This window comes from Excalfactoria chinensis, chromosome 3 (genome assembly GCF_039878825.1).
Source record: "Excalfactoria chinensis isolate bCotChi1 chromosome 3, bCotChi1.hap2, whole genome shotgun sequence".
NCBI classification, from domain to species: Eukaryota; Metazoa; Chordata; class Aves; order Galliformes; family Phasianidae; genus Excalfactoria; species Excalfactoria chinensis.
Window position 1 is genome coordinate 75,812,195 of NC_092827.1, and position 23,229 is coordinate 75,835,423.

General features: G+C 43.8%; 1 protein-coding gene across 2 annotated transcripts in view; it reads left to right on the forward strand.

Annotated features, from left to right (window-relative positions):
* Positions 1–17,114, forward strand: part of RASGRP3 (RAS guanyl releasing protein 3) — a 48,446-nt gene extending 31,332 nt beyond the window's left edge. For both annotated transcript variants that reach the window (XM_072332309.1, XM_072332308.1), the window contains exons 10-17: positions 4,759–4,836; positions 7,071–7,187; positions 9,053–9,168; positions 10,234–10,381; positions 13,626–13,662; positions 15,119–15,244; positions 15,630–15,994; positions 16,382–17,114. In XM_072332309.1, coding sequence (XP_072188410.1) covers positions 4,759–4,836; positions 7,071–7,187; positions 9,053–9,168; positions 10,234–10,381; positions 13,626–13,662; positions 15,119–15,244; positions 15,630–15,994; positions 16,382–16,390 — 996 coding nt within the window. In that variant the 3' untranslated portion in view covers positions 16,391–17,114. The remainder of the gene's footprint in view (positions 1–4,758; positions 4,837–7,070; positions 7,188–9,052; positions 9,169–10,233; positions 10,382–13,625; positions 13,663–15,118; positions 15,245–15,629; positions 15,995–16,381) is intronic.
* Positions 17,115–23,229: the final 6,115 nt, after the last annotated feature.

Here is a 23,229-nt window from a genome sequence, read left to right on the forward strand (position 1 = left end):
TCTTCCTTATACCACAAATTTATTCCTATATGATGTTATATAGTTCCTGGAAAAAAAAAAACAACACAGGTGTCAATACTGAAAGGGATTTAAGTCCCCTTTTTGATATGTAGACTATTGTGGTCTCTGATGATAAATGCTATGTTTAACTTCAAAACACATTGAAGTGTGCCCCCTGAATCTGCTGACCAAATCCTGCTTCCCCTGAAATCATGGTTTGATTAGGGGCAAAAAACAGTTGAGATTAAAGATGGGAGCAGTGAAACTTGAAGGAAAGTTGTTTATTAAAACAGTTCATGTTGCATGCAGATAAAAGCAAGCCATCTACTCATCTGAGAGCTGCTTTTTAAAGATGCCATTTTAGGTAAAAAGGACTCTCCTGGTGTGTGATCAATTTATGCTGTTCCTATTCTTATTTCACTTTGTCTATCAGATCTCTAATCCAGACTGAAAGAGAAGCTGCTTGCTGTCATTAAGTCAGTGGAATTCTTTTCTAAGTAAACTCAGAATCAAACAAGGTCTGTCCAAGACAGAATATGATAGATTTGAGAACTTTTCCAGTGATGCTGTTTATTTTATTGGCTAGCATGAACTTTTCTAGACCAAGCTTTTCTCCAGATTTCTTTTGTATCTTTTAAATGACAGACAAAATCTAGATCAAGGCCAGGGAATGACTTTGGCTCTCTGAATTGTTGTGCTCATCACTACCTGGAGAGGTGGGAGCTGAATTCCATCTTTTCCTCAGTCAGGTCACAGATCTGAGCTGGATTTCATTACTTGTCTCCTTCTGCGTGAATGCCTGGGGTGGGGGAGCTATTGAGCAGGAGCTTGGATTTGTTCCTTTCATGCTTTGCTTTAAAATGCTCAAAGATACATTTATCAGAAATTATGCAGAGGTTGTACTTTGTGGTGGATTTGTTCTGGAACTGATCAGGTACAGAGACTGATAAAAATGAGCCTGAGCTTGGAGCTGCCCGTCTGGTGTCACTTCATTACGGAACAGGACAAACTTCTTCTGTTGCACTTTGTATGAAGCAAATGGGAACGTGTCCTGATCACAGTTGGTGGGGCAAGGAAGAGAAGAGGCCACATATAGCCCACAGCAATGCCTCTCTAATTTGATCATAAATAGATATTTATCATCTTGTTTTGTTTTAGTAGGGATTGAGAGTTGTTTCTCATCTCAAGTTCACAGTTTCTGACAGACTTGGCTGCGAGTAGGGGGAAGTGGAACGTTAGATTTTAGAGAACCGAGGAATAAGAAACTAAGCACCCAAAGGCAGAAATTAGACAATGTGAAGTGAGAAATGGAAGCTGAACTACTGCTGTCATTTTGATTAGCTGCCATTTTCTTTTAGGTGACAGTCTGCATTCCAAAAGGAGGTGAAAGCATCAGATTTTTCTAAGACTTGCAGTTTGATACCCATCACTGTATCAGCAAGAGTTCTTGCCTTTTACCCATTTTTCCATTTTTTAAAATATTTCTTTTGTTTTCAGCAAAATTAGAGAGATTTTATTTATATTTATATAGTGTTTTTTTCCAATCTATATTTCATTTACCAGGAAAAGTAATTGAGTATAAGAAGAGTGCTACTTCATTCACGATACTCTGGTGTACTTGAGCCGTATGGCTCTGCTGGCTTTGTAACAGTAGAGCCAATCTGATTGAATAATTGAAGCTGCATTCTGTTTATCCCAGGCTCAAACAGGAGTTAATTTTAACTTGTGCCACTTTTTGTCTGCTGCCATGATTCTATGGTGGTAGCTGTTCAGTAGTGATGAAGATGGCCAGAGGCACCCTAAGACTTTTCTGGGGTAATTCTGTCTGTTTGTTGAGTAGTGTGGGAGTTCTGACTTAAGATAGCAACTCCTGGAAGGGTAGAAACAAATTTCTACAAGAGACCACCTGGACCTGAGTTTTGGAAGACCTCGTACTATTCTGAATATTCCAACTTCTCTTCCAGTGTGTTATGTTTTGTCCTCCTTTGTACCATATGAATACGTTTCAGGCCCTTTGCTTACAGTTGTCACTCGAATGTCATTAGTGAACTTCTGTGGTAGATGAAACGTTTCTAACAATCTTTTTGCTAATAAGGAAGTTACAAATTACAGGCTGGGGTCAGAGAAAGAGAAGAAAAGCTGGGGTCACAGCCCAAAGCTGACAGGAACTGTGGGCTGAAAATAGCCAACCTTGGGATGTGCAAATGGTCTTTTAGCAGATTTAGCCTCCCTTGCTGCCAAAGTCAACCTCAGTTTTCAGAGCCAGACGAAGTAATGATTCAGTTTATTGCTATGTCTTTCCACTCCGATATAAACTGTACACATTTTCTCATCTTTAAGTTAATTAGAGGAACTCCCTTCCAAAACTGGTAAATGCGTGTAAATGCATTGCTAGTGCTGTGCTCTTCATTTGTATATCAATCATCTGGCTCAGCTATTTGTTCACTTCTGATGTTTTCCCAGCAGAACCCACTTCTATCTGGGAGAGCTTTTAGTAGGTGTTTTATCCTGATAAGCAATGTGTAAATCTCTTGTCTGGCCTCTGTCCCTTGCAGTGCAGCCTTTTACATGACACTTAGTAAGTGCCACCAGTCTGGGCTGTGCTGGCTTGACAAGTGTATCTCTGGGTGCTGGCTTCCTGGGCCACAGCTTGCATAAAGCAATAAAAAGGGCATTTCATGGACTAAGTGGGCATATGGGAATTTGCCTTGGTCTTTCTTTTCCAGTGATGAAGCTCTGTCTTCTTTGGAGAAGCTGAACCTTTCAAGTGCTTTGGACATGGTTATCGTGGAGGCTGTGTTAAGAGCTATATAGTGATTGCTAGCTTAAAAGCTGGGGCAGAGAACCTGGTAGTAAACCTCAGGCCCCTGGATAAAGGTGAATGGGTGAAAAGAGAACTTAAATCTCTCTGTTTTCACTGTTAGCTGCTGCATGACCATTTTTTAGGGGGAACTGGAGTTCTCTCCACAAATAAGGCAACGGTTTGTAGTTTGGAGGGCACTGAGGGAAACACCAGGTTTGGTGGCACAGGAGGCTGCAGAGGCTGAGAACAAGCTTTAATGGTGTGAATTCTCACTTGATTATGTGTAAGCGAAGCCACGTTACTTAGGCAAGAAACCTGAATGTAGCGTGACTCGGCTGCCTGGGAGCATGTTAAATGCATGCTCTTAGCTTCTCCCTTTCCTGCGTTATTGCCCACACTTGCACCATCCCTACTGACTGCACCCATTCTACATTTTGGTAGCTGAAACCTGGAGCAAAGAAGCAAAAGTGGTCAAAGCAAACCTAAGCACAAGCTTGGCAGTGCACCCAAGAGGAATAATGGCTCTAGGGACACGTTCATAATTAGAACACGGGGGTTGGACTAGATGACCTATCAAGGTTCCTTCCAACTGAAATAATTCTTATGATTCTATGATTTTCTTACCTGTTGTGCTGCATTTCAACATTATTTTTGTTTCAATATATGAATAGAAGCCTGAGGGTAAACGTTTCATCACTTTTTATGGATAGAAGAGGACCTCAGTCTCTTCATTACTCCACAGTGGATTGATACTGACTTACAGCTTATTTGGTGCCACTATTTTTCCTCCAGCTATTTTTAGGTCTCCGCAGCTATTTAACCAACCTGTTCTAAGACTGTATGCAAATGGCTGGAAAGTCCCCATCACTTGTACAGTCTAGTGAAGAGAATGAGAAATGTCTAAACAGCTAAATTGAAAGTCACCCTCCCCAACTTTTCTTCAGTAAGTTCCACATATGAAAAAAGCCATGCCTTTCTGATTCCCCCTCTGCTTTCCTCACACCCCTCCCTGCCCAAATTACTAAGGAAAACGGGACAACAAGGAGAAACAAGTTAGACTGGAAACTGCCACTGTAAAGGTTGTCCTAAGAAAAACTCATTGCATTTCATCTGTTGGCACAGAACTGTAGGTGAAATAGAAAGACAGCTTATTGAACCACCACATAATCAACTTGCCTAACAGAAGATGGTTCTTGGGCCTGGTCCTGCTCCTCACTAAGTCTGATCTTCAAGTTCTCTGAAAATAATCATCTGTTACAGCTGTTTAGACAGTAGTAATTCCATCTGCCTGCTGTGGAACATTCTAGCTTAACCGGGGATTTGGGAGATGGATAACTTCAAATTAAGCCAATTAATCCAAAGCCAATTGATGCAAGGAGATGACCACGGGAAGCATGCAATGCTCATCTCTCATTGCATAAAGCTAGCAACAGCGGTGATGGATTTTGTCATTTATCACCTCAGCAAGGAAGAGTTCACTGCAGACATGCACCACTGCACGACCACAGCTGCCAAAGCAAAAGCAAAAATGTTCATTTTACTTCTACTGTATTTAAGCCCCTTCTTTTTGCTCAGCAAATCCTATAGGAAAAGGATGAGTACATGGGGGGAAAATCTTTGATTTTACCTAGAAAAAGAAGCTGAAAGGGGATCTGCCTTGCTCAGCTTGAGGGGACCAAGAGTGGGCCAAGATGGACTACTGAAGTATCCTTGGATACGAGGATGGAGCCAGAACCAGCACAAGAGGCAGTGAACCAAACCAGAGCACAGGAGGCTCCCTCTGAACACCAGGCACAAGCTGCCCAAAAGCTCCTCCTTCAAAAGCCTCCTGGGCATGGCCCTGGGTGCTTGCTCTGGTGTTTAGTAGCAGTGGGAGATATCTTTCTGCTAACAACCCTGTTGTATCCATCCCTGTCTAATAAATATTACTGGCTTTCTCTCTTTCTTACCCATAGCTGTCCCTGGACCTCTATCACACGGAGGATGACATCTACAAGCTCTCACTGGTGCTAGAACCAAGGAACTCCAAATCTGTAGGTCATCTTTTACTGCATTTTTTTTTTTTCACATTATTTAGTATTTCTGCATGAAGTTTTTTGTGTTTCTGGGCGCCCATTAGTCAGTTTCCTTCATATTCACTTTAAACTTTTTATTGTGTATGATTCTATACGTAAAGAAGAGTGAAATGTGCCAGAGTTCAGTGCAGTCTCCAGAAAGCAGAGTTCTGCTTTATGTGAAAATAACCTTTATAAGCTCCTATCGGTTATTTACTGTGCGATAATTACTTCATTTTCTGGATGCTGGTGTAGTTACATAAAATCACACTGAATCCAAAGACGTGTCTTAGGTAAGCAATGACATTAGCTATAGTGATCTAAATTAGCTTATTCAGAACTGACTTTCAGCTGGGCTCCCAAGCAATGTCTGTACACCTTGTAACAGGCATCTCATGATTTTTCAGTATGTGTATCTAAAGATAAGGCTGCATTGGTACAATTTATATTATGCTTTATAAGTTAGAGGTGAATGTCTTAATTAAAAGTTGACATTTTGTTTAAAGTATTGCTCTCCCTCCTGCTACCAGCTTTTGGGACTTCCTCTGTCCTGTGAGCATTTCAACACTCTCACTGCCTGTCACATCCAGCACATGATCCTCACAGGCTGAGCTCCCACTCTGACACCAGCTGAAACTAAGGGTGGCTGGAAATACACACTGGGGTGTGAGAGGTGGAGACCGGGAGGTCTTCCTTTCCAGTGCTTTTTATACTCTTGTATGTTCTTAAAAGGGGAAACAAGGATGTAAAAGCCCTTAGCTACTAAGTATAGGACTTCTCTGACTTTAAGGATAGTTTATCGCTTTTGGAGGCCAGCTTGAGGACTGTGCGTGTGTGAGGATGACAAGCAATATTGAGTAGTTCCACAGTCAGCACTAATTCAGTCTGAATACCTGGAATTTCACTGCTGAGTCTCCTGTTAGCACCGGATGTAATTTGACCACAACCATTCCCTTTTGCCACAGTTATTCTGGTTCCCTCGTGCTTCCTTCATTGCCAGTGAAGCTGGGCAGTTACAGCTCTGTGCTGTGGGAGGAGCGGGTCACCGCTGTAAGTGAAGAGAATTACCACATTGCTGCTTTGATCTCCAGCCTCAGCTTACACAGAGAGAGACAAAGGCAGTATGAGCAGTGCTGTGAACTTTAACAGTACCCAGCTGTTACTGGAGGCTTTCATGCTGTGTTCAGTGAATACCCAGGGACATCTCTGGGTTTTTGTTTTGTTGGCTTTTTTTTTTTTGGCTTGTACAGCCATTGGCCAGCAGGCATCTCTGCCCAGCACAATTCTGCCACTGAGGGTGCACTAACAGAGATTTTGTTTTGCTTCAGCGCAAGATGGATTTTAATGCCAACATATCAGCATTGGCACCAAATATATAGAGAGAGAGTTTGATTGTTCAGAAGAAGGAATGCTCCAAAGAATTTGGTCTCTTTCTGCCACTGTGCACAGCAGGAGCTCTCTGTGAGTCCGCAGTAGTCCAGCACCAGTGTGTTGATGCTTTGAGTCCCATTAACCTAAACTTTGTTTTAAAAGAAGGAACACATCAAATTTCCTCTGACCACAGTTGTAAGGATGTCACGATACTGACATGTTTTGTGTTATCACATAACATATTGTCTCTAAAAGATTGCTGCACTTCTGTGTGCTTTTAAGAGCAAAAACACTTGCCAGCAGGTTGTTTCATCACTGTATGGTGACGTTAATCTTAGGATTAAATAGTTCCATCAGTGCTATTCACATGAGTTGAGTGCTCACATTCCCGGTTTCTTCTTGGAATCGAATTCTGTGAATATAGGGATTGTTTTCTTCTGAAACTCAGCTGAGTACACTTACATGGTGAGTCAAGAGCACATCCTTTCCTTTTTTTCCTACCAAACACAGTATAGTATGACCTTGTGACCCTTTTTCATCTCAGTGTGAAAGTCCACAATATCCTTCTTATACACAATAATACAACATTTTTCATTAGCTTATTTATCTCCCCCTTGTGATGGTGGGCTCCTTAGGGGCTCTTTCAAGATGAAGAAAAGTAGGTTTCTGTGCTGTTCCTGATTCTCGTTGTGTCCAGAGACTCCCCTTCCTGCTCTCTTCCTGCAGGTCTTCCTGCTGTTGAAGCTGGCTGCAGCAATGCCATAATGGTGCTCCTGCTTGTTATGAGAAATTGCATTTTGCAATTCACATTCTAACATCGTTGTGTTTAATTGGTCTCCCAGCAGCCTACCTCCCCAACAACCCCGAGCAAGCCAGTGGTGCCACTGGAGTGGGCATCTGGAGTGGTACCTAAGCCTGACCCAACCGTCATCAACAAGCACATAAGAAAGTTAGTGGATGTAAGTACTCGGAAGAATATACTGGTCAAAGGGAACATTTGTTTTGACACTGTAATCATTGTAAACAATTCCATTCAAGGTTTTTGAGCAATTATTGTGGTGGGGGTGAATTTTAAATATTTGTTAACAAATTTGAGCTCTTGCTGATACTTTCAGAAATATTTCTATTTTGGTCCTGGAAAATCAGAGCTAGCACTTATTAAGCAGGTTTTCAGAGGCAAAAATGGCAAATTTTCAAGGACTCACATTTTCAAGTCCAGAGAAGGTCTCTGGAAAGCCTCCCCTGGACCAAGTGTTGTACTGTGCTTATCTGCTGGCAAGAGGCGGGTTTCTTGGTGTCTGTATGTCAGTGCCTGGTGGCCAAGCTGTCCAAGACGTATTACGTGTGGTAAAGATAGTACTGTCTTGGTATTACTTTGAAAATCTGATATGAGGTCGCGGAGAGTTTCAGCTGTGATCTTGCAGCTTCAGTATGAAGGTGACATATTGGGTGGTACAAACAAAGCCACACAGTGGAAGGTCCCTTTGAAGAGACAGAGCCCTGTTGCGTTGGCATGCAAGGGAGCTTTGGTGAGGAACCAGGAATGCACTGTAGATAATGAAGCAAGATCTCCTTCTGCTTTTTACAAATTAATAACTAACTCTGGGGGGAACGATTCTGATCTTGTCCATATTACAGGTCAATAATTTTGATTATGTAGTTAAAGGCAAATTCAAGTCTTCAGTCTCTCACTCAGACTACACACACATTTTGCAGTCTTCTCTTTGAAGGTGTTCTTTTATTAAGAAAAAAGTCTTCCTTTTTCTTAACTGTGGGATGCCAGAACTGCGCGTGGTGTTCCTATATTGTTGTTGTCAGTGTCAAGCATTGATAAAAATAATCTAAAGCTCTCTTTGTTTAAACTACATCTGTTGCAAATCCTTCATCTTTCAGAACATGGTGATGGTGGTCAAGAGAAATGCAGGTCTCTGTTCCACAACTTTAGCCTTGTTCAGGACACATGATATCGAGTCTTGCAGAATTAAAACACAGATTGGTTATGGATATAGCTCACTAAGAGATCCACATCACCCTGTACAAGTGTCTGCATTTTTCCAGTCTTTGTCATTTACTAGCTGCTTTGGGTTGTGCTGTAATGTGTTGGTGTCAGTATAAAATGCTTTAATGCCCCTTACAGATCTCCTCAATTATTGTAAGACGGGATATAGTAACTCTTCAGCAGATAAAGAGGGCTTGCAAAAGTTCGAGCAATCCTTTTAATTTGATCTCATATCTATCTCTGCCTGGTGTAGCCGCGGTCCTGTGATCACATGGAGTTGGTTGAGGGAGGGAGTAGTTGTTAGATACAAAGTACTTGTGATCTGGATGTCAAAGTATTTGTAAGAAAATAGGATTAAAGCCTGCACTGTGGCAGAGCAAAAGTGACTGGCTGAAAGCAAAGTGAATCCAAAAATGCCCGCAGATCTCATGAGAAAACTGTTGTTGGGCTGTTTGTGCTTGGTTTCCTTTTTGTGATTGAAAAATATTCCTAATAAAACAAAGGGAATATGTCACATGGGGCAGAATTTTAGTGATATTTCCAAGAAAGAAGAAATAAAACCATGTACAGCTATGACTGAGGAGGTGCAGAGTAATTCCAGTAGTTAAATACTGAGGCCAAGTTTTCTTCAAAAATTAGCCTTTTCTTTTTCCCTCTGCAGTCCAATAAATACGCATATTGAAGTGCCAATTAGCATCATAGGAATGAAACAATGGATAGAACACGTGATTAGTGAAGTTGAACATCAGTGTAAATGTGATTGAAGAGATGGTGCAGATTCAGGACAGTCTGGGTGGTATGACAGTAATTTCCTTTTGTTTCCAGTCTGTCTTTAGGAACTACGATCACGACCATGATGGCTACATTTCTCAGGAAGACTTTGAAAGTATAGCTGCAAACTTCCCCTTTTTGGACTCTTTCTGTGTGTTGGACAAAGACCAGTAAGTTTGGAGCTCTCTTGATTTGTTGGTTTGTTTTCTTTTTGTCTTTTTTTTTTCTTTTCCATTAATTTACAAATGCTTCAAAACAAAATGTTGAAGAGACAGTGTCTCTCAGACCTCCGACCCTCTCACGTCTGGCTTCTCTCTTAAGGAAATCAGTACCACTGAATGTTGAATTCTATTCTCATTTAGCTTCTTATGTTGTAGTAGATCTATAACTTCACCCAGACTGGAGCCCTACTTTATCTGATGCTTTAAAAGGCATCTGATCAAATAGATGCAGCCCCATCTGCCAAGGGAAAGACTGAGTGTAGTCACTTGTGATGTAAGTATATGCTCCAAAGGACATCAAGCAGCAGGAGTATGTGTTTGGGCAGTCCCTTCATTTTTAATTCCTCAGGCTGCCCAGTTTGTTGTTCCCTTGCAGTGCTCTGCATGAACCTATGGATACATCTGGCAGCTGAATGCCTCCAGCCAAGGCTTTCAGCTTTCTAAAGCTGAGGTTTTCCACAGCCTGGGAAGTTGCTTAAAGCTCTGTTTAAGTAACATACAAGTGTTTTTTTTTTTTTTTGTTTGTTGTTTGTTTTGTTTAACTGCATTCAGTAAAACCTTGGACTACTTGGGGGCTTGGACCCAGTACTTAGCATGCAGGTCCTGTTTAGGTCCACGGCCTCTTGTGCTATAGCCATTGAGCACTCTGTTTGCTGTTGTTTGGTAGGGCTGTTGTCAAACACCAGCCTATAAGCTCTCCATAACTGGCTGGGGGCAGTGGTGGCCATAGGCCTTAGGAGTCTTCTTCACATGATGGTCTGCTCTGTGCCACCGAATGCTCTGATATCCCAAACAAGTGCGGGACCAAGGCCCACACTATGAATTCAGTGTTTGCAGTTTAACAAAGAATAAGAACCACAAAGGCTCTAAGGGAATGCTTGTTTCTTCTGCCAGGACTGTTTGTAGAACTTTCAAGAACATCCTTTGTGTGCTGCATGATTTTTGCAGTGAGAACATACTGCTCAGCTCAGCGTCATTAGCAGTAACACATCCACTCTACTTTATTCCTAACAGGGATGGACTTATAAGCAAAGAAGAAATGATGGCTTACTTTCTGAGAGCTAAATCCCAGTTCCAGTGTAAAATGGGACCTGGGTTTATTCACAACTTCCAGGAGATGACCTATCTTAAGCCAACTTTCTGCGAACACTGTGCAGGTTTTGTAAGTATGTTTTTTTGTAATAGTAAAACTTACTCATAATTTCCTATACTCCAGCGTAGATGGGGTGAACCTGGCTCCATGCACTGCTAGAAGTTTCTTCAGCTTAGCCAAATGTCTCATTGCATTTAGAAGCACAAGGTATTGCCCTCCTGTTGTAGCTGCGAGACCCACTTTTGTTTCGGTGGTTCCTGAATACTGACATTTATAAGAATTGCTGTTGCAGGTAGAAAGGGAAACAATGTTAGCTAATGGACATTAGGGACTGTATGAATGGTTTCATGTGGTTTGTCTTAAGTTCTTTAATTTGGCTTGATTTCTCATGTAAACAAACCCCAGGGAAAATGGAGGTCTGGAATGGTGGATGTAGATGAAGCAAAAGCCATTCTGTCTCAGGAAATAGCATATGGTAACGTACCTCTGCTCATAATTCTCTGAACGGCCATGACAGCCTTTATCCTTTCTCTACTGAATTAACAGAACTTCTGATTTTGTCAATAAATAGGCTTCTGGCAGTTCTATGGCATGAGAAACTTTTGAATGTGTTGGTTTTTTAAGTTGCTTTTTCTCTCAGTCGTAGCTTATAAGAAGTGCTGCACACAAAGCTGGCAAAACACTGTGTTTGTGGCAACTTGTGTGGCTTGCAAACCCCTCCCAACTTTTTCCGCTTCAAATGCAGTGAAGAAACATGAATATTTATGGTTTAGATGTCACTTGAGGGTGTGTCTGCTGCCTGCATGTGGCCACCTGGAGGAGGGAGAAGGGCTGGAGGCCACCAGGGCAAAGGCTCCTGCTCTCTGCCCACCTGTGGTGCAGCTCAGGGTGTGAAGCCTGTCTAGGCTGCTCTATTCTGGCCTGCTGCAGATAACAGCAGCAAAATATGCTGCTTCTGCTAGGTGACCTTTCCCACTTAGTCATACTTCTCCATAGCTGAAAGCAATAATGGCAGCACTACCAAGTACAAAAATGTGCCTCTTCTCAGACTGGCCTTTTTCCTTCACTTCTGCTTGGCACCCATCACACCAGGACCTTCATGTTCCCTATCGCAGCCGCTGATCAAGGCTGGAGGAAGAAGGAATTCTGCCTATTTCCGCTGGAACTACAGCAGCCCCAGAGGTGAGAGTCAGTGCTGACTCAGAAGCCTGCAGGCAAGCTCTGCAGCTCCACTCCAGCAGAAAGAGCATTGGGAACAGGCCTGAGCCTATTGTTTTGGGCTGCCTGCTGCCTTGGGAAGACATCATTGTGTTCGTGATACTTAGTTCATGCTTGGAAGGCTTCCTTTGCCAAGCTGGCCTGAAGAGTGTCCTGCAACGTCCTCTTTACCAGATATTTTTCTCCCTTATCGGTGTGCTGGCTGGGTTTTTCCACGTCCCCATGATTACAACCAGTGCAAGAATAAAAATGAGTAAGGGATTGTGTAGGAAATGGAAATAAGGTCATTTTTCCTGCCAGCTCACTGCATTTGTTAGCATTGTCCTGTGGATGAGCTGGGCTGATAGGACAGGAACCAGCCACAGAATGTGCTGTTTGTTGTGCATTTCAGCACTGCCCATCCATCCATGGGTGGAAATTGTTTTGAACTGATGCAGTGATTCACTGTCAAAAAAAATGTGAACTGACTGCGCAGCAGGATGAATGGACATGACAGCAACCTGGCCCCAGTACCCAGTCAAACATCTGATATTAAAACGAGATGAACTTTAAAGGTCAAGCTAAAATCTAATGCCATTCACAAAGTGAAAATGATATGCTCGCTACGTCTCAGTTCCGACCCACAGCTTGAGTTGCGCCGTATGTCAAGGTGAATGAGCAGCCATCCCTTCCAGCTCAGCCATCCATATTTGCACAGATCCTCTTGCCCTGGGCCTGGCTGAAGCCAGCTTTGCCATGAAGCTGTGTCAGATGGATTCAAAGCTTTAGGTCAGGCTTCACATTATGTTAAGGAGAAAGCTCTTCAGAGGGAACAGAACAGAACTTTGACAACAAGAAAAGCAATCTACATCCCATCAAGTGGATCTGGCAATGAGAGCTGGGGAAAGCATATCCAGAGGCAGCTCTTCTAAGAGGGGCCAACCACAGCTCCGCAATCACTGCGCGCATCTACAGCATCTGCAGGAAAAGAGTGGCCTGGTGGCCTTCTGCGATGGAGGCATGGCAGCAGTAGATGAAGGGCAACTCATATCACCTACTTGGACTTCAACAAGGCTTTTTATATGGTTCCACCCAGCATTCTTGTTTGGAAAAGAGCAAGCAGTTCTGTCTTTTCTTCACTCTTTCTTTTGTGCTCCACACAGGCTGTGGCTCTTCCTTTTGGCCATTCCTTTACTCAGCACGTTCCTCCCACACACTGCATGCTTTCATAGAAGCACAGCAAGGAGCCACATGCAGCTTCAACTGTCTGGTTGTGCTCACCCTCCCCTGTTTATGTTTTGAGTGAGTTCAGGATAAATAAACACTGCAGTCTCTCATCTTTTTCCTTTAGAACTGGACTACACTCTCCCCCCTCTGCTGCTCAAAGTGAAAATATTTGTTTTTATAATGCCACTGTTGTAGTTACCTCTCTTCTGAGTACACAGATAACAGTTTACAGGGGATTTTTTTCCTATTTCCAAGCTCACATCACGGTGACAGTTTCCCAAAAGCAGAACACACACATGCTGTCAGATGGAAGGTCGGCATTCAACAAGGACAGCCTCTGGGAGGAGGCAGAGAGGAATTCAGTGATTTGTCTGGCTGTTTCAGGCTTCAGCCACTCTTAATGGAGAAAGTCAGGTGAATGGATCAGTCCGTGTTTGAGGACCAGCTCCAAAGTCACAAAGTGGCTTTGTCCCCAGTGGTGTTTTTGTCTGCCATACTTGAAGAGCACAGGCCATTCATGTGTCTGGAGACCAGGTGTGCCATGGGAATGATCCCCTAGATGGCAAGAAATGAGCCAGAAGCCAGAACACACTTTGCTGGTTTCAGTAAGCTTGATAGGACAGTGATTTTTTTTTACCCATTCCTGGCAGTACATATCAGCTGTGCCGCTTCATCAGTGGTAGTCCCACTGCAGACAGGAGGAGTAAGGGGGAAGCCACACAAGGCTTATCATATTTAGAGGAGGAGGTCTGCCTGACAGGAAGGGTGTTAAGAGCAGTTGTATCCTGTTTGTGCTTCTGTAGCCATTGGTACTTCCTCATTGTGACCTCGCTTTCCGTCCGGCTTTCTTTTCTGATTCCTTGACGTTTTTTTTTGTCTTTCTTTGCAGCTCTGGGGTATAATCAAACAAGGCTACAAATGCAAAGGTAAATAAATATACTGCATGGATTTTTCACAGTTCAAGTGGTGGGTTTTAGCAGAAGTCAACTGTATTTTTCACTGGAATGGCAGCTGCTCAGCCAGATTTTGCTTGAGTAGCCTGTACTGGCTGTGACCAGCAAGTGGTTGCTGCATCCTACAAAACCTCACTGTAGCAGGGGAACACCAGTGCTGAAGACCCACAGCAGCTCCTGGGCTCTGCAAGGTGTCGCTTTGTGTCAACCAAAAGTGGCATCTTAGAAAGCCAAGTGTCCTTATCCTAGCAGGGAGACATCCTGAAATACATACCCTGAGACCTGGGGTCAGGAAAAGGTCTGCTGGTAGCGCTGCCCATATCATGTACATCCCCATGCCTGTACTGCAGGCTTACTGCCCATGCAATGCATCAGTAGCTGAGCTAGAAATAAACAAATATGTAACTCCTGGACTGCCTAGCAGATCTCATTGCAAGATCTTCTGCAGAAATTCAGCTTAAAAAAAAAGTCCCCAAACTCTGATATCTCTCACTTTCCCTCACTAAATTTTTTAATTGCTCACACGGTACTCACGCTGTATCAAGTATGTGAGAACAAGAAAGCTGCAGTGGTCCTCGTTTGCCCTAAAGGCCCAAACCTATTTATTTCTCTGGCTGCAGCTCCATTACACAGAGGGAAATGCTCATACAGGGGCTTCGTGATCATGTTAATAGGCAAGCTCCTTCCCCTTAGTCTTAGCCTGGCTCCTAGGAGAAGGGTGAAAGATTGTCAGGATCTCTCTTTTTTTAGGATGCTCCCTATTCCCGTCTCCCTCTCCCACATGTGAACATCTCCTTGGCAGGGGTGGGGAACATGCCCATGGCCTGAGCAACTACAGTAGAGCCAGCTGTGGGCTGTGCTCTTACCATCAGGCTGCAGGAAGGAGGGTAAAAGTAAAGTTTTGCCACAGCAGCTCTGTAAACTTGAGATCCGAAAGCTGAGCGCTGTCCTGCATCACTGCTTGTAACCGTGGCCCAGGGGGGAGAGAGCAAAAGCGGCTCTGCAGAATCAAAACTCACAGGCAGTGAAGCATGAGGGTAAGAGCTGAGCTGCTTGTTCAGATCATGGCGGTCAACAAGTGCAGCCAGTGCCCGTCCCCATCTGTACCACCCACTGCAAAACCACAGCCGGGAAGGTTCTTCAGTACCACTCAAAGCAACAAACTGATGAGAGAAATGAGAACTCTTAACCATTGCTCTTCATGCACTCATTGTGAAGTCATCATTTCTGATGACGATTTCATCTCCCTCGTTCCTTTTGCTACTAGATTACCATAAAATTATTTTTTTAAAAACACAATAAATGATCCATTTTTGGACCTGTGTTTGTTTGGCTGAAGTCCCTCCAGCACACACGCGCTGACAGCCCTGAGGGATCACCCAGTGGCTGTGACTTGACTTTTAGTGACTTGACCATTCCTTCCATACAGACTGCGGTGCCAATTGCCATAAGCAGTGCAGGGACCTGCTCGTGCTCGCCTGCAGGAAATTCTCCCGAGGAACCTCTGTGGGCAGCAACCACGGCTCCCTGCCCAGCAGCCCTTCCCTGCCTCCAGGTGAGAGCTCCCTTTTGTTTCTATTTTCTTTCCCTGTTCATTGCAGGGGAGTTGGTCTAGGTGGCCTTTAAGTGTCCCTTCCAACACAGATGATTCTATGATGACTCTTTAAAGGCAGCATCCTTATTGCCATGTGTCATTTTCCCTTTGTACCAATGCATCAGGGCAAATCATCATGCAATTACATACAGCGGCACATAGAACCCTAGTCTTGAAAGAGATCTGACTACTAAAAGCTTCCATGAGCATTCACAGAATAACAAACATTTAGCTCTGAACCCTTAAATCCCTTCCTCCTCTCCCCTTAACCAAGTTCTAAGATATCTCTTTGTTAAGATCTTGAAGGAGAATATTTGAAAAGGAAACAATTTACCTCCTCTTTCAGCCCAGGATGAAGTGTTTGAGTTTCCCAGCATAGATGCAGAACACCAGGACCTTGACAGCAGAGCCATCACTCTCGTCACTGGCTCCTCCCGGAAGATTTCAGTGCGGCTGCAGAGGGCGACCGCCAGCCAAGCAACGCAGACAGAACCATTGTGGCACGAACCAGGCTGGAACGATTCAGGGTCTCACACTTTCCCAAAAATGAAATCCAAGTTCCACGGCAAAGCTGGGAAGAACAAAGGTTTTGCAAAGTGGGAGAATGAAAAGCCCAGCATGCAGGCTGATGTAGACATAGATGCTGAGGCCCCTCAGCACATCCTGGAGCACAACGGCATAGAAACGCTTCCTGAAAGCCAGGAATCAGAGGTGAGCAGAACAGAGGTCAGGACAGATTACATTCTGCTAATCCATAAGACCATAGCCTCATAAATCATAATACCAAATCATCCATTGAAAATTATGTTCTACACAGCAGCGTGTATTTATTGTCACACTGCAAATGGGGTTTTGGCTCAGGGGTGACAGCGCTGTTATGAATTGGAATCTTTTATTTTTGAGAGTCATTAATGTATCTGGCCAAATCCTGTTGTACTCTGCAATAGGTCCATAAGAAGGAACATTCTGATAAACACATGTACGCAGGTTAGGGGCCTGGTTGCTGCTGTTTTCCCCCACAGTTTGTGCTTTCATGGCCTCATGCTTTGACTGATCATTTTTGCTAGTATGTAAGTGCCTGCTTTCTTTTGGTTACAGGATAGCTGACCGCTCACCCTGAAACACCGAAAAACAGAGATGGCAATAGCAATACAGCAGGAGTTGACAGACTGCCATAGACCACATTTGGTCACGGGAAGTTTTCCTGTACCTCACACTTCTCAGTTCAGCCATCACCCTGTTTTCCTAGCTGATGGGCGTTAAAAAAGCACTATTTATTTTCGCACACGATTAAGCCATTTGGATGAACGTTGCACAGACACAGCAGAACAGATCTCTGCACTCAGTGTTTTCTCTTGTATGACTTCGTGGAAACTTCCCCTCCATGCCAGTGAGGATATATTTGGCGTCCTTTAATAGTACTGCATCATCTCAGTATGCCTGCCAGCAACAACAACAACAGCGAGGAAAGAAGCCAACCATCCACGTTCAATTGATAACACTCCTTTCAGAAGCTTGTAATGATCTCTTAAGAAATACATGTGGATGTTGATAAAATCTCAAAAGAAAAACCAAACAAAAAAGAAAAACCACAATCCCTTTCAAAAAGTCCTCTACGCTGAAATCACTTGAACACCTGGGGTTCTGAATTTTGGACACGTTTACATTGCTACAAAGAGCACACATCCAGCACAGTGATACCTGTTATTAGAGGGAGGACCTTTCAAGCATGTGGCTGGGAGTGAAGAAGTTCCAGGACACCATGCAGGTGTCTGGTGATACTGCAAGGGAGAGGTGTCCTCTCTGCCAGCACTGATTATGGTAGAATTAGCGTGTAATAAATGTCTTAGTTTTAAGTATGTGTCCGGATGTGCATATAATACTTCATATTTTTCTTCAGGGTAGCGGGTCGCACATGTTAAGACTAAAATATGACACTAAGCATACATTCAGATTAAGTCTGTTAAAGTAGGCTCTAACACCTCCATCTGCAGTGACTGGAGATGCAGGTTTGAAGTGAGATTTCTCAGAAGCACTAAGCTGTCTGAGGAGCACAGCCTTCACATGGAAAAAGGAAGGAAAATAAGGCCCAAGACAAAGCTCATACCTAAACAATATAGTCCAAATTAGCAGACACGTTATCTTTTTTTTCCCTCCACCTCCTGCACAGAAATAGACACGTGGGGAGCACAGGCTCTGAATCAAAGCAAGCTGAGTGTAAGACGTCCTACAAAATTCAAGTCATTGCACCCTTTACCAAGGGGCTCAAGGCCTCAGGGTGAAGGAGGGCTTCCATTGGCTTTCCTAACTAAAACTGACGGACTCCTCTGTGGTAATCCAACTGCACACTGTGCCGTGCCAATATGGGGCCTGCTCAGCTGTGCAGGTTTCCTTTGTTTCCCAACCCACCTAGTAACAATGGTAAAAATCTGAGGAGAAAAGACAGAGAACGTGCTCTTACTGCTTGAAACCTCAGAGAAATAACCACTACAACAAACACTGGGGCTAGAAGCATCCTCTACTCTCACTGTTATAGGCAAAGAGCAGAGATTAGAAGGTATAAGACCTGCGTTGTATGTGATGGGTCAGGTGATGGGTCACCACACACTGACTGCTCAGGCACCGTTACAGCACGCAGCTTGCACACAATGAAAATGATGTGGTAGAACATTTGAATAGAGAAATTTAGTTGCGATCCAGGCTGCTGATGGATCTGGTGAGATAAGACTTTTAACACTTCATAAATTAAACGTTCATGCGAAACTCCGTTCTTCACATCATGCAGTGCTCAACCCATACAGCTCAGGCCATTTCTTGCAGGCTTCTGAAAGTTAGTTGTAGCTCTTGGTCTGAAAGGCGTTTAATCTCCTGTACTGTCAGGCCCACAATCCACACCCTCATCTGTTTTTCCTTTGTTGGACAAGAAAACTTCTAGTACACAACCCTTATCAACTCCTCAATATATTTACAGGCCTCTTGTCTAGGTCGTTCAAAAGCCAAGGTGCACCCTGTTCTTCCAAGAAAGGCCTTCTCAAGTACACTTTTTTTTATGTATACCATCATCAAGAGAGAGACTCACTGTTAAGCAAAAAGTCATGTCCTTTACAGAAGCAGCTCTCACTTTCTGGGTGACTTTCTGCTCCCTATTAGACTGCTTGAGTTCCTGCCCACTGCAGAAATCTCATGGGTGCATCTCCTGAAAGCCCAGCACCTTTGGGGAAATGCATGCTTTGGGCATCAGTAGCTGGAGTTGTAAATCAAGCACAGACTGCACACACACACACACACACACACACACACAGCTGGTCCTTCTAAGATCATTAGGATGTCCAAGGAGGGCTTGCAAGAATGTTTAGGTTCCTGCTGCAAACTCTTTGCTCTAAGAATTTCAAGAAGGGGAGTAATAAAAGTGTTGAGAAAAAAAGACACTGGGTAGAAATACATACAGCTGGCTCTGGAAAAAAACTAGACTTGTCAGTCAATGTCACCATTCAACAACAACAAAAATACATTAACAGTCTGTTTGCAGCAGAACACTGATCTTGTAGTTCCACTACAAGCAACTGAGAGTGGGGAGAGCTCACAGGGCAGAAGCAAACATTGTAAGAAGCTGGTGTAAGACGAGCTCTTTATGTCGGAGGAAGCCCAAATACATAAAATCAAAAAGCCTTTTTTCTCTCCTGCCTCACAGTGAATGCCTTTTCCTGAGAAGGGGCAAGAATTTTCCTCATCTCACAACTTTGGTTCTCAGTCTGGCCACTGCAACAAAGAACTTCTTGTTTGGCTCTCCTGACTTCACAGAAGGCAAAACCTGCCAGCCATTACCGTTCCCAACTGCACTGTACACCTCTGGTGTTCTTGGTGAAACCCTGTCCGCAAGGAGAGCAGTTCAAGTGCAGCAGTGTCACGTGCACTGGATTAATAAAGAAGCTGAAGTGAGAAGAACCCTGGATGATGCTGGATACTTCCAGAACCACCATTCTTCCCTGTCTCAATCTTCGGGATCTGGGTGGGAAGAAGAGGATTTTTATTTTTCAAAAGAAAAAACATTATCCCACACCAAATTTGTATGCCAAGTGCTGTTTACAGCCTTATTTGTAAAAGCCAAAGAGTACAAGCAAGGAGAGCAGATGAGAAATGCAAATGCTTAGGGTAGACCCTGCAGGAGATGATGCGACTCTTCAAGCCAAACTCCCTGGGAGTTTCTGTGCTTCTGCAAAACCTGCACGTGTTACAAATAAGGGAGTTTCAGCTTTACCATCAGTTTTATTAAGTAGTTCTGACTGCTGTGTAAAAAGTCAAGGGGACACACCTAGCTGTGATCAAACCATAAAACAATGTCAGTATTTCAGCTGTCTCTTGCTCCAGGTCTTGCCCCTCCTGCCTTCACACCTTAGTCAGCCTTTGTATTTTAAAGGTATTTTAATCCCAGCTCTGCAAACATCTTCCTAGACTAGTTAACTTCTAAAAGCAGTGTTTCTCAGCCAGCGTAAGTCAGAGAAAAGACAAGCTAAGAATGGGAAAAGGACAATAACATGCATATAATCAGAGCTAGTCCAAAGCACAAACTTGAAGAGGTGGACCGTTCTCCTTTTAATATAGAGGATAAAAAGCTGAGCTGCAGGGTAAGTTCAGCTGCTGCCTAAAATTTCACACTTCTAAAATGAAGTGAGCTGTCACCCCCATGGCTCAGGGACTCCTCTGCACAGGCCAAAGTGAACACAGATTCTGATGAAACCCCCAGTGCTTTCCCCACAGGGAATTGGACAGCTCTGCCTGGGTAGCCTGAGCAGCCAGATGGAGATCCTTCCCGCTTGGAACACAAGCTCCAGATGTTTCAGATGTCTCTTATGTGAAATATCTACATGTGAGGGAACTTGGACACAGGAAAAACAATACCGCAGAGAACAAAGAACAGACAGATGGGGACTAAGTGTGGGAAGAAGAGTGCTAGGAGTACTCTCCTCTACGTGACACCAAGAATGGAAGGGGATCCCAATGGAGACCAAGCAGACAGGGAAGGAAGGAAGGAGATTTGAATGCAGATTTCAGGGAGACAAGAGGCAGGAGAAACAGAGGCTCATTGTCCTGTGAATGCCACAGAAAATATATCTATCTACTCAAGGTTTGCTTCACTCAGCATCAGCCTAACTGATGGGCCTTCACGGAGCACAGAAAACAGCTCCAAGTACTTCTCTAGAGTCCTGATTAGAGTTTGCCAACCCAGCGACACCAGAGAAACAGATGTAACTTTGGAATAAATTTTTGAGTTATCAGCACCAAATGAACTGGATTTTCAAAATAAGCAGTGCAGCCAACATGTCTCTCTCAGGCTAAACTCACTGGAAAAATCTTTGCTGAACTCTAAATTGCTGTTTACAGCTGCTGACAGCCCAGTCCTAAGAGAAAGAAAAGCCATCAGCAAAAGGCTACTGCTGGGGCACTGTTCTATTTAGCCAAAGAGTCTGCTTTTTCCATGAGTTAAGCCAATGCCGGAAAGTTTAAAGAGTCCTTATCACCTTCATCTCTGCTTCATGTGTGAAAACGAGTTATGACCTTCCACCTGCCCACAGCACAGGCAGACTCACTCTTTCTTTGGTTTTACAATAGTGTTTTCCTACTTTTTATACTTGTTTTTCTCTCCTCTGTTGTGGGAAAAAACCACGTGGATGAGAAGGGAAATTACTGGACAATAAAGGGGAAACAATGACACTGACAGCACTCCGAGCTGTAAAAAGCACAAAGTAAACACAAGAGAAAAAAAAAATATTTTTTCCTTTCTAACCTTGTTTGTTTAGCCATTAGAGGTACTACTTATTTTCAGCCAAAGAGAGGAGAAGGCAACGTTTACAGCTGGCAACAGCACTTGCTTTTTCAGTTTACGTCCCTTTGAAAAGGCATAACCTGAAACAAACAACACATCAATATTTGAGAGCCTGCACAGAGGAAACAGAAGTTCACATTCACGTCACATACAGCTCGCTGGTCGTAGCGCTGATGTGATTCTAACATAAGGGTACGTTAAGAGGCTGATAAATGAAGCTTGGAATTGATCATGAGCCACCTTGTTTGAGATTGCTGAACCACACTCAACTTCTTCAAATACAGACATGTTTTTGCAGCATGCCTGTTGTCCAAAGGAATCAGAAGGAGAGGCAGCAGGATTAAGGGCCTGTCAGACTTTAGCAGTAACAACTCCTCGGTCTTAAACATGGCAAAACTAAGGCTAAGCCACATGAAATGAGCACAGTCAAGACTTTGTATGTACTGGCCTCCATCAGCCTAACAAGGGACTGAGCTAACATCTGTACTCCCGGAACCCACGCAAGTCTCCTGGACACCTGACAGAGCCATCAGGTCTTAGTGAGTCTTTCCGCAACTCTCCTCAAATCAGCAGTGTTTAATCTTCATTTCCCAGCTGCACAACCCATCATGGGGAACATGTGGAACAAGTAAAGCTACAGTCCCATGTTCATGCTCCAGTATACTGGCATGAATTTTGCTTCCCTCCCTTCCCCCCACCATCTCTTCCCAGTCCCATTTGAAGTACGTGGCTGGCAAGACTGACTTCTTAGTAGGCACTAAGAAACACAGCCCAGTGCTTGGGGTACTTGCTCTACTAATTAATTCACATGTGAACAGCTTTTTCCATGAAGACACATAGCCAAAGTCCCCACCACGTTAGAAACAATTACCTGTATGGTCTAGCTGAGAAATCCAATCTGTAGCTAAGGAGTCCCTCGGGGGACACTGCTTGTAATGGCACACACCACCATGAAGCTGCACAACTCAGGGCTTTGTCTGGCCAACCAACACCAATCCTAAATGATAAACCAGACAGGAAACAGCTACAAAAGGATCCCTAGGGCAGGTGGAAGCTCAGCTTGATGTTCTTTCTCTTGCTGCATTACAGGTTTGCACACAATAAGGAATGAACTTTCATCAGTTTCTTAGAGCTTCAAGGAAAATCCAGCTGTGACCACAGTGCAGATAGAACATGTACCAGCAGCCTAATGTGGGAAGCATGAGCGTGTTCTGCATCCTGCTCCCTGTGGTCATTTCACTGCACTATGACAACACTTGAGAGAGGGTCATCCTAAGAGATGAAGAGAAGGCAATGCAAATGAGAAGTCAGAATAAAAGCTACTGGAGAATAAAGCAAGGCACAGGGAAGAACGGAGCACGATGCCCAGAACTTGTGGAAGAAAAAGAGGAGTGGCAAACACGATTATCTTTAAAGGAAGAACATTTTGTTCCACTATAGCACTTGCTTACTTAGTTGCCTTCTTGATCTCCTGGAGTTCTGCTTTCGATCATTGCACAATGAAATGCAGCACATATATCCAAACCACCATAAGCTCAATAACCTCCACAAGCCATCTCTGCTCTCCCGGCTTCCAGTCGTAAGACTCCTTCCAGCATAGCAGGAATTATGTTTGCAAAACATTATCAGGGCATCATACAGTCAATAACAAAGCAGTGGCTGTTTGCTTTCATTAATAAAGGCTGCTCTCCCCACAAAGTTTGTTTTCTCTGGAGAACAAAGGAGTCACAGCAGACTGGGAGGAAACAACAGAATAAGGAAAACAACAACAGCTGGCAGAAGCAAAGCATTTTCTTTCCTGTTGAAAGACTGAGGCCTCCTGTTTTGCCTCTTTCACATACCCCCCTCCAAAGATTGCTCCCCCTCAAACAACAGTAAAATTGGGGTCAGTTCACCCTAGGTCCTGGAAGAGGGAGGAGAGATTGTGTCTTTTGAGAACAAGTTAAGTAAAACAAGAGGGAAGGGAATGTGCCCCCCTCATTCCCAGCATTTCACCACACCATCTCAGCATACAGAGCTGAGAACAACCAGTACAGCAAGTCACAGTCGTGCAAAGAAACTGGCAGCTCTACCACAGGAAGATCTCTCTGAAGGTGCTGATGCAACTCAACCAGAGGATCTC